Raw genomic sequence first — 12,284 nt, 5'->3', positions numbered from 1 at the left:
ATAATTGTTTAAAGAAAAGCAATTTCACCTTTTTGAAAGATTATTTATTAAATTTAATTTAAAAAAAAAATAAGAATCAAATAAACAAAATATATAAGAATTTATGCAATGTGCAAACATGCCGTATGTCACACATTTTTATTGGATCGTATTGTTTTCTTCTTTTATAAATTGAAACAAAACCAATGATTTACATACCATTTATTATAAATAAAAAAACTTTAAAAGTCGATATGAAAATTGATATATAGTTGGAAAGATAATTTATTAATAAACCCTAAATTAAACTTGAATTAAACCCATTCAAATAGATTTGATAATACATATTATAATTAAATTTAAATAAAATAATATGTTTTATTATTAATTAATAATGGAAAATAGCACTTAAAAAGATTGAAATGTGACAATCGAAATTTTAAAAAATTAAAAATTCGTACACTCATCTGGCCGTTTAATAAATTTATTACAAAATTTATATATTTCAATTATTAATTTGATCATATTAAAATTTTATTGTAATTATTAGAACATATTATTCATAATTATAGTTACTATAATACTTATAAGTATAAACCCTTTTAAGAAAAATAAATCTGCCACTGAACAAATCATTCCTATGCGATGTATAAAATGGAAAATCAAAACAATTAAGGTGAAACTTCTTATGATAGTAATTTTTATTATATTTTAATTTTATTAAGTATTATCATGAAACACATTATCCTATTATTTAAGAGTTGAGAAAATAATATGAGTAATTCTAGGCATTATTTAAAAAAAAACAGATATTATAAAAATTTATAATGAGATTAATATTAAAAAAACTAATAAGTATATAATAAACAAATCACGTCATACAATAAACACTTGTATTAATTAAGGAAAAAGCTGCGTTATTACTTATTAAATGTAAAGCAAGCTCAATAAAACCGAGTGCCTTCGAAGTATGTTCATGCTATGACATTCCGCTTGTGCAGTAGAATGAAGATGATATACATACCCGTATGAACATTGGAAACCCAACATTTTGAGGTTCAAAATTCTGTTTCATCGATGTCGAAAACCCTAAAAGCAAAGTTAACTGCAACATATAGTTAATTTGGTATAAGAAACTTTTAGAAGTATTTGCGCGCGTTAACAGGATAGGAAATCATACTCACTAGCCACTACTGGTGTTTCCCGTCATGGAACTGTGCATTCTTTGAAGACTTGAAAGTTTCCAAAAATTCTCTAGCCTTCTGCATTTCTTGCTTCTGCCTCGACCGGTCCCAATTGTGCTCCTTAGCAAGTATTTCGATAATTCGTGGCAATGCACGGCCTGCTGCATCGGTGTCAAGGAAAGCAAGGCGAGATCTCCTGGCGATGAAATCAATAGCAGATTCACAGTACTCGTTTCGAGCACAGTATGCAACCTCGGCCTCCAGATATGGGTAACCATGGGCAAGCCTCTTACCCAGCGTTTCATTCTAGAAATTCAAAGGCAGATTTGAAATTGTTAAATCGAATACAAAGAAGATAAACTTCGCCATATTTGATTGTTCCCAAACCACTCTATGTTAGATCGATAGAGGTTTTATTTTGGGGAGGATGGATTCAAACTCTGGGATTTGAGAAGATGATCACAGATCAACTACTGAGCCAAATAATTAACACTTATGACTTGTGAGAGCATAGCAAACCAACCTGAGCTATGGTGGCTACTCGTTCCGCTAAGGTCCCATAGGCATGAGACAAATGCTTTGCGCTAGCTGTGTCCATTACTCCTGGAACAACTTTCCCACCATGTGTCTTCTTCATGCGTACGTACTGCTGAGCAAGAACAGTAAAAGATGAGCTTTCCCATCCATCTCCTCCGACCAGCCGTAGGTTGCCTGTTATACATTCATTCCTAGGGCTTAGCTTACCGGACTTGATAGCTGCATTAACCGCATCTTCTGCCATGCTGAAAATAATTCTAGTAAGTTTGAAAGTTCGTACCGAAAAGAAAACAAGGAAAGAAAGGAGATCAAACGAACAAGATGCCGTGCTCGAATATCAAGGGAATACAGAGTATGCCCATCAATTAATTTGTAGTTCAACAGTTTACCCTCCAAATTCTCCAACATTAGTTATCAATAAAAATAAATTCGGCCTTGACGAACTACTGTAAACTAGACCTAACTATTTGTGTATCTGCATCATTCTCGAGTATTTTACCATTCATAATTGTATTTAAGGTATTTTATATTTATATAAAATTTGATACATTAATAATTTGTACTATATAAATATTGATAGATTCATGTATCTTGTCTTGTCCGTGATGTTTTTCTTTCGTCGTGTCGTGTTTTGGGTATTTATCCATCTTGTCTTCGTGTTGTGTCTAATATTGTCAGATCTACTGTAAACCACCAATATAAAAGGAAAATTTACCAAAACCAAAGTAAATATTACCTTCGATAAGTAGTCCACTTTCCACCAGTTATTGTGACCAAACCAGGATAATCCTCACAAACAACATGATCTCGAGAGATGCTCTCAGTGTTCTTTGCAGTAGGATCCATTGCCAATGGACGAATACCACTCCAAGCAGAAAGAACATCTGTGCGTCGTACCTAAGAGTTTTAAGTCATAATTTTAGTTGAAAACTAGACTAAACATATACCCAAAAATGAGACAGAATTAGAAATAAACTTGAAGGACAAAGTAACATATCAAAGATTGACAAATCCAGATTATACCTTGACGTTAAGATAATCACATATAGCATCAAGTATAAATTGTATTTCATCCTCATGTGGTTCTGGAAGTGCAGTGATGGAAGTATTAGAATCTGTAGTGCCAGCTACAGTTCTCCCCAACCATGGAAGCATGAAGACGACACGTCCATCCTTAGTTTTAGGGACAATCAAACCCATTCCTTCAGGTGAATAATAATCAGGGAGAACAACATGTACACCACTGCTAGGACAAATCATGGCCTGTGCATCCTTGTTAGCCATTTTCCTTACAGAGTCACAAAATGGTCCAGCCGCATTCACAACAACTTTTGCATAGGTTTCAAATTCTTGGCCTGTTTATATAGTAATGAACAAAAAGATCAAACAGATCACCACTTAAGCTACCTAATTACACCAATATTGGTATGCAGCGATATGCTGAAGAAAGAAATTTTTAATGTGCGAGTCTTGTTGCAAACATGTTTTGGCGCATATCCATGCAAAATCGTTTTCCCTACATACGAACAAATGTTTTATTCTTCTCATCATCTTAATAAAAATATCAAGAATTACTTAACACTTCTTTAACCTTACAGTACACGAGATTAGCCAAAATGAAAAGATAAATTGACTAGGAAATCAATTATTTTGGAATGTAAAAGTCAAATAACAAATGGTGTAAACTGGAAGAAAAATGCTTACTAATTCCAACCATAGAACAGTAGCATCTTGCATTTTTAAGATTTTAATATTATTAACGTTCAGTTACAAACAAGAAATTAAGCACTCCATATAATTTGGATGGAAAGCTTTCAAGTTCGATGAAAACTTTCATTCTCAAGCATTTCTCCTCTGTAGCATCCCTGTTGTCAATTCTAAGAAATTAGGATAACCTAAACACTCAAACTATACAATTTTCTATCTTAATTTTGGTATATTTCAAAATTCAATATCCCATAAGGGAAAGCTAAATCATGTATTCGAGTCATAACTAATTAGAGCAAGTCAACTACAATATCACAATCAGCTGCTTGGACAGAAATTAATTGTTAGGTTCAAGACATAAGGTACCTGTGAATGTCAAAAAATAAAACTAAAATGCGTGTGAATCTGTTGCTATCACTGAAAGACAGGGTCAAGTCTGAGAACAACAGTAAGTGTTATGGCTTTCTGCATTTAGAAATCAACTGCTTACAGGATTATTAACAAGAAATTATTAAATTTTATAGCCCTTTGGACTTTTTTTTCTTTCATTGCAAACTTGAGGTATTTGATGAAGACCTAGAAAACAGACTAATCAAGACAGACATGTAAATTGTCATATGCTCAAATCGGTTAATGATTTGTATGAATATTTTATTGTTCAAAGGAGATGCACGCTGTACCTGACAGCTTGTCACGAATTCTTGCACCAATTATCCGCTCGGTACCTTCATCTTTAAGAAATGATACAACTTCTGCATGGTTAAGCACTGCTGCTCCAGCAAGTGCAGCACTGCAAGCTAATCCAACATTTAGGCGAGAGTCATTCATCTGCCCATCATAGTACACAACTGTGCCCCTCAAGCTTTTATCTTTACCCTTTCTTGCAAGAGTAGGGAAGAGCTCAATAGATTCTTGCACTGAATAATATCTGGACAAATGTAATATATGGCGTCCTGCGACCAAATCGTACATTTTCAAGCCCATCCAGTAGTATACTACCTCAAACCAGTTAAAACAAGGTGTCATGCATGGCAAGGCATGGCAGAGATGAGGCGCATTCTCAATAACCTGTTTACGCTCCTCAAGTGCATGGAAAACCAGCTTCAATTGCCCGTAGTCAAGGTTAAAGACAGCTTTCTCCAAGTATCGGACCCCTAACCGAATTTAACAAATGCATTAGCTTAAAAGCTGAAACAAGCATATGAAGAAGAATTGGAATTAGCTTCATATACCTATTTTAAGGAATACAATTTAGTTTTGTTCGGCCAAAAGGCGGCAACTAAAATTGTAGCATCAATTGCTATCCGTCAAACACTTTATATGATTCACAACAAAGATTTTCCAGACTTGAAACTTTTAACCTTAATCAAAAGACAAGCTGCAGAAACCACTTCAAAATTCCAAAGAAAACCCGTGTATTAACAAATTAATACAATGATGCAATACTTTTCGGAAATAATATATGATACCAAAATATTGGATATAAAATTTTATAAGGATTATTTGATGTCCTTATGTGTTTAACTCTTTGCTATCTAAGTAAAAAATAAAAATTAAAAAGTCAAGAGCTATATTGCTAGATCCCAAAGCAGCAAAGACCTTAATATCTTCTTCTCATGGAGCGAGTTCCTAAAATTTTAGCCTTTTCTCTTTCTAAAATTTCGAATCAATGCACTCATTATTTGAATTTAGCCCCTTCTAATGTTAAAATCAGCAATCAAACAAGTAGCCAAGAAAATGCATATATAATCACGCAAATCAACTTGAAGTTCTTTCACTTTTTTTAAATTTAATTAACTTACGTTTCCATTAAAACAGTGAAAATATATATCAAACAGACAAATTAACCATATATGCTTACCTCCATGAATTAGCTTCGTAGACCGAGAAGACGTTCCGGAAGAGAAATCCTCTCGCTCAACAAGGCCGACACGGAGGCCTCTAGTGGCAGCGTCCAGAGCAACGCCGCAGCCGGTGGCACCGCCTCCTACGACCAGGATGTCGAGTGGACTAGTCGAGCTGGCACCGATCAGAGTCGATTCTTGGACACTTCTGGAAGGAACAATGGCGTTTGGATCACTGATCGTCCGCCTCGTGGACTCTACGACGGGGCCAACGCCACGGTCATTGGAAGAAACAGACGGAGGTAAGAGAACAGAGCCACCGCAGGCAGTAACAGCTACTGCCGCTGTAGCAACGGCGGCGACGCGGCGGAGGCGAGCGGCGGTTGCGGACATTGCGGAAGGTGGAGGAAAGATGAATGAGAGAATGAGAGAATAGTTGGGAGGTGATGGCGTTGGGAAGCGGTCCGATGATGATTATGATTTTGGAATATTCTATCTGAATTTACCAAAATGTCCCTTTCTACCAATTATTATTACCACGATGATCTTCATCGTCATCATTATTCCACAATTTTGGGTTGTTCGATTACTTATTATTCAAAATGTTGACTTTTATATTTAAATTCGATTGGTAAAAGGAAATGTATCTCAATTACTATAACATCAACAAGAGTAGGTTATAGGTCATATCCCTATTATATAAATACTTTATCGAGTCGAATCAAATCGAATAGTGAATAAAAAAATTTCGAGTCAAATTAAATCGAGTTAACGAATTCTAATATTTACATTCAATATTGTGTTTACATAAACCGAATATTTAACTAGTAGACATAAGAAAAACTTTAGGTAATAAATTATATAAAAAATAAAGTGCTTGTTATATAAAAAAATAAGTATAGAAAATAAAGTGCTTGTTATATAAAAAAAAATAAGTATAGAGATTAAATTTTGAGTATAATATAGGGATGAAAATTAAAATTGATAAATAATATTATTAGTCCTTGTATTTTTGTGAAAGTTGTAGATTTAGTCCTTACATTGTAATTTGATAAATTTTAGTCCTAACCTAAACATTAGCAGTTAAATTTGTTTAGTTAAATTCAATTACTAGTCATGTAATATGTGTAAAATTATATATTTAGTTCATATTCTCTAATTTGATCATTTTAAGTCCTTATTTTTTTAAATTTTGAAATTTTAGTTTTGATGCAAATTATCACAGTTAATCCATTAACTTTTTTTTAGTTAATAATATGTGAAAATAACAAGCTGACGTGACATTACATATATAGTAATTGAATGAATTTAATAGTTTTTGATGATGACTAAAATTTTAAAATTTAAAAAGTACAAAAATTAAAAATGACCAAATTAAAGTAAAATGACTAAATCTACAATATTCGTAAAATACGAAAATTAATAGTGAAATTTAATCACAAAAATTTTATGATTGTTATATAATTGAAAAAAATAGAAAGTTGGGAAATAAAATTTAAAAATTAACTTAAAATGTTAAAAAAAACTCAAGATATTTCATTGTAATTACCTTTATATATTGTTTATAGATAATAGCAATTAATCTGTATATGTATAATAAACTTTGATTTGCTTTTCTTAAATCTAAACCAGAAAAAGAAAAAAACTAAACTATTTGACTATTACAAATTATAATGAAATAAAATATTTATTAAAATATAATATTTTAAAAATAAAATGAATTATAAATTCAAATATCCAAATATTAATTATTACCCCCTAAATATAATAATTATAATACTCGAATTTAAATATTATCTAAATCTAAACTTAAAAAAAATATTAACATTCACAAATATTCTAATTATTAAAATGAAAAATATAAAAAAATAAACTTTTAAAGCTTTAAATTGATTAAGATAAATATATATATGACTTAGAACATTTATTGTAATTCAAAACTTAAAAGAAAAATGAAAAATAAAAAAATTACCCTTGAAAGTCAAAGTAAGAGATTAATATAAATTGCCGCCAGTCACAATATCTCCAACTTATTGTTCCATAATCACTCTCTGAAAATTTAAGGTTATGAAAATGTCTTCTCTTGTAAAACCAAAACAAAAGTCTTCATCAGGTTGCCGAAACGGAAACCACCATAAGAAGTGGTGGCCGTCGAGGGTCCGGTGGAAAGGCGGCGAAAGATGGAAGAGCCTTGCATCATAAATAAGCAGTCATTTAGCTTAATTGAAGAACTGGAAACACCCCCATTTGCAAGAAAGTTATGATGATCATAGCATTTCCCTTATTATACTTTCACTAGAGTTAGGAACCCCATTTTCGAATTCTAATAAATTCAATTTAGGATTTAATAATATGATGTTATATATATATATATTATCTTTTAACTAATGTTATTACAATGGCAGATGAAGTGAGTGGAAGTTTTGGGGGAAAGAAGGAAAACTTTGAAGGGAAATCCCCGAGATCAATAACTAATGACTGCATTGAATATTAGGGTTGTAACACCCTTATAACCCGTATCCGTCGCCGGAATGGGTTATGAAGTGCTACTAACCCAAAATACTACATTTGTACAATCACATAGATATAAGAATATTAACTTTTATATGCATTCATAAACTTTATACAAACATTCAAAAGATGTCATATTCGCATGGCTCATATACAACTCCAAAATATCATTCATCTATAGTCTATTCTATACATGCCATATTAGATCTAAAACATAATAGTACCAAAATGATAGATAGTGTGACGAGTTGCTGACGATCCCCGAACAAGTGGCTGGAGTCAACGATCTATAAAATAAAGAAACATAACAAACGGAGTAAGCTTCCATAAGCTTAGTAAGTTTTAAGCAATGCAAATAATTAAATTCAATTATAAATCGATTAATCAAATTCTTAAGTGACATTCCTTAGGTATATTGCCATTTGGTCGAATATATACAAACATTTAACGCATATTTAGCATATTAACTTCACTTGAATCTGAATTCATATAACATAAGTAAATCAAATATTTTCACATAACTTCACACTTTGGCCGAATGTATCATGATCATAGATATAGTCATAACACTTATTCACATATGCATCACATTATACACTTATGATTCAAGTCAAATCAAACTCATATAAAAGTACATGATACGTACTTGGCCAACTTAATATATTGAATGTATTCAATTGTCGTTCTAACATGAAGTATCATAGTCTTAGACTTTTATCAAATCACCAGCATTAATCCTGCTAGGTTTTAAACCCGAATTCATCACCGGCACGAAGCCTGCTAGACTTTAAGTCTGAACTCATTCACCTGTATTTCGTCTGCTAGGCCCGAAGCCCGATATTATCTCACCGGCATTATAACCTGTTAGGCCCGAAGCCCGATATTATCTCACCGACATTATAGCCTGCTAGGCTCGAAGGCCCGAATAGTACCGTACGATAATCAAATCAACAAGTTTCATATAACATAATCATCTCACTCACATTCATTTCACACTTACCATTTGATCATAAAAACATATCACAAACTTACCTCCATGTATTATTTTAGCCATTCGGCCACATAAGTACAAATGACATAGCATTTTTTTTATATCATGCTTACCATTTGATAATGTACACATATCAACTACACATCTTTCATCCCATGTGCATGTAGCATTCGGCAATGCGCATATATAATACAAGACATTTAATTATTAAGATAAAGCATAACACATTCACTAATACTTATGTTTAAACACTTAAAACTTACCTTGGATTTTATCGAATAACTATGGATTGACTAATCGACTAGTTTCGCTTTCCCTTTATCCAGAATTGGCTCCTTATGCTCTTGAGCTTGAATTAAACAAATTTAACTTATTGTTAATCAACTAATCAAGCATTGTATCATGAGTATATTTTGCTTTCACACATATTAAACATAGTAATAATCATGCACATTATAATCAAAGTGCAATTAATCCCATACACAAAAAATATACGACACTTCATTTCCATCTACTTATATACACGTATCACATAAGACCATTTCATACTTTCTATCACCTAAATAAACAACAAATTTTCCAATTAATTTCTTAAGTCCACATTCGGCATCTATATCCACATAAACACATTAGCCGATTACTATGAATCATCTAATTCAAACTTTCAATAATCTCACTTTGCAAACAATCACTCATTTCATTCACCAAAATGTCATTCGGTAATTATTCAAACAAAATTAGCATTTAAACATTTTTCACCTAAACCACACATACATATCATGCTAGCACATAACACCATCACCGAATGCTCTCATCTTTTATTTATTCAATTAAACCATTCCTTAACCAAATATTACATTCGACCATGGAATAAGCTAATTTAACAAATAAACACATACTTCCAACAATTAACAAGAATTTTTACAACTTAACACCAATACCCGAATAACATTTTAAACACTTATTTAATTCATTAACTATTTGATCATTCGGCAATTATATCTCCCATTCAAGCCTTATTTTAAACTACCATGTACAATTCTTGCATTATACTCTAATAGCTGATCACCATCTATCTATCTAACCACAACTATCCTTATTCATTAAGCTCAACTCATCTATCATCACATTTAATACCAAAAACATCAAACACCTTCAAAGACACTCAAACAACCCATAGCCGAATGCATCACTTCAAACCAATAACAAAAATTGAGTCATAGGCTATGAAAGGGGCTTAACAATTAACTCAATTTCACATAAATTATCAAGAAATAAGATCAAACATACCTCCAATTAGATTCACCAAGGCAGAATATCAAAGAGCCTTTTGTTTTACCTTGTTCTTTAGATTTCGGCAAATGAAAGAAAGAATGGATGAAAACTTTGTTTTCATCACCTATTTACTTTTATTAATTTATATATATCCTCTTATAAAATCATTAAATATTATAATACTAATATAGAATGCATATAATATCCATTAAGTTATTATTTTACTAATACAAAATACATATATTACTTATCATCTATCATCATTGCCGTCCACTAATTTAATAGTGGTCCATTTAATTATGTAAGTCCTCCTTGTAATATACCATGCATTAATCGGCCCTCTAAATTCTACCTATCACATTTTTAAGTTTTATCACACAAGTCCTTTTTAACAATTCCATATCCATATGACAAAATCAAAGCATGAAATTTTCACACATGCAATTTCACATATAATAGACATATAATATAACATTTAATTATTTTTGTGACTCGGTTTTGTGGTCCTGAAATCACTTTCCAACTAGGGTCAAATTAGGGCTGTCACAAGGGTTCCTAATGTTGGAAAATATGGACACCACATATATAATAAGGGTAATTACATGTTATTATTTACTATCATGATAGGTTAGCCCAAATTAAAAGTGGTCTAATTTGGTTAAGGTTTATTGGCTTTAATTATTAAATAAAGTATTGGTCAAATATGTGTAGATACTCTAGTAACTAATTTCTAATTAATGATGGGCTAATTAGGAATTAGGGCTAATGTGTCAAAGTTATATATATATTAGGCTTATGGTCCCTAAATAACACACAAGATAACTTTTCTAATATCCCATCCTTAGGAAAGAGAGAGCAAATATTCTATAAATTTCTTGTGTGCTAATTTGGAAGATCAAATCCCCAAGATCTGGAAAAAAACTTTAAGGAATTCATGGATTCAGGTACGCTTCCGCATCTAGTTTTATTCTTGTTTTGATCTTGATGATTTGACATGACAAATCATGATTTATGATTTCTTAAGTTTTATATCATATCTTAATTTATTATTCTAACACCTAAACCAAAGTCGAAACTGACCATGTATGCATTAAAAATCAGGCTTCTTAAACTAAAATAGAACCGTGTGAAAAAGTTGGCAAGAAACAACTTAAGGAATGGCATGATCAGTAAAAGTGGAAGTGGGGGACTTAGCGATCAATCTACAACATCAATTCCAGTCTGTCGTTGACCTGTGGAGGTGCCAAAAAATGCAGTTCATATGGGTGCATTAAGTGTAAATGTAACCGTCCAAGTGATTTAAATAATGTTGTTGCCTACAAAAAAGGGGTGGCCACCGGCGGTCCGAGCAAAAAGAGGCAAAAGATGGATGCTTGCATGATTCACCAATGCTATGCTCTACTCGAAGAACTAAAGAAATATTCGATTGCAGGCAAGCATTTCAACCTTTAAACATGGTGAGAACTCGATGAGACCAACACACCCACTACAAAGGACCTAGGACGTACAAGTAATGTTACACCAACTCTTTAAAGTCGGTTAACCTTTTATTTTCTAACTTCTTAGTGCACTATAATACTCAAGTGACAGGGCCGACTATATATTATTTAGATGGCAGAGCTGACCATATATAGAAGCTAACCTAAGTGCACTAAGTGGTTAAGGCTTAAGTGAGACTTACAATTACAAGAGAATAAAACACTTTTATTAATACATAATACAATTACAATATGACGCACACTTCTCTATTGCACACACTTACAAAAATGAAAGCTCCTACCCCTATTTATAGAGTTTAGTCGCCATTGGATTGTTGACACTTGTCAACATCCTTACCATTAATTTTACAAATATCTAATAACTAGAATGTTCATGTATAATATCTAGTCTTCTAGATAATATCCTATTTCTTTATTTTATATTCTATAATATTCCAAAGAAACTATCTCTTAAAGGTTAGTTTGGCTTTTATCTAGAAATTGTAGTGGCTTTCAAAACTCTCCCTCAATGTAAACTTCCACAGATGATTTATAGATTATACCGAATGCTTCTCTGAACTTCTCAAACTTTGGTCTACTCAAACTCTTCGTGAATATGTCTGCAACTTGCTCATCATCTTTTTTGGCACCATCTTGATCTCCCATTCAATGACCTTTTCACGAATATAATGATAGTGTACTTCTATATATTTTGTCCTTGAATGAAAGATTAGATTCTCTTCTAGATGTATGGCTGATAAATTATCACAAAGAAGCC

General features: G+C 32.0%; 1 protein-coding gene across 3 annotated transcripts; it reads right to left on the bottom strand.

The window, feature by feature from the left end:
* Positions 1–820: 820 nt before the first annotated feature.
* LOC107943654 (glycerol-3-phosphate dehydrogenase SDP6, mitochondrial) lies at positions 821–5,722 on the bottom strand. Of its 3 annotated transcripts, none has more exons than XM_016877440.2 (7): positions 5,269–5,722; positions 4,088–4,561; positions 2,724–3,055; positions 2,437–2,597; positions 1,687–1,945; positions 1,160–1,469; positions 821–1,068 (listed from the first exon to the last, which is right to left on the bottom strand). In XM_016877440.2, exons 1-6 carry the CDS (start codon positions 5,642–5,644, stop codon positions 1,170–1,172), a joined length of 1,902 nt encoding a protein of 633 aa, XP_016732929.1. In that variant the 5' UTR covers positions 5,645–5,722; the 3' UTR covers positions 821–1,068; positions 1,160–1,169. The 3 variants fall into 3 exon arrangements, with proteins under 3 accessions (XP_016732929.1, XP_016732927.1, XP_016732928.1); XM_016877438.2 differs by having other exon boundaries at positions 821–1,084; positions 1,164–1,469; XM_016877439.2 differs by having other exon boundaries at positions 1,164–1,469.
* Positions 5,723–12,284: the final 6,562 nt, after the last annotated feature.

Source organism: Gossypium hirsutum, chromosome A06 (genome assembly GCF_007990345.1).
Source record: "Gossypium hirsutum isolate 1008001.06 chromosome A06, Gossypium_hirsutum_v2.1, whole genome shotgun sequence".
Lineage (NCBI taxonomy): Eukaryota > Viridiplantae > Streptophyta > Magnoliopsida > Malvales > Malvaceae > Gossypium > Gossypium hirsutum.
Note: the sequence above shows the minus strand (reverse complement) of the source record. Positions and strands in the feature narration are given on the sequence as shown.

Excerpts from the sequence above, each read along its gene's own strand:
- LOC107943654 (XM_016877440.2), bottom strand. The coding sequence starts at position 5,644 with ATGTCCGCAACCGCCGCTCGCCTCCGCCGCGTCGCCGCCGTTGCTACA. Across the intron at positions 2,598-2,723 it reads GTGATTATCTTAACGTCAAG|GTACGACGCACAGATGTTCT; the intron begins GTATAATCTGGA and ends TAAAACTCTTAG. Across the intron at positions 1,946-2,436 it reads AAGTGGACTACTTATCGAAG|CATGGCAGAAGATGCGGTTA; the intron begins GTAATATTTACT and ends AATTATTTTCAG.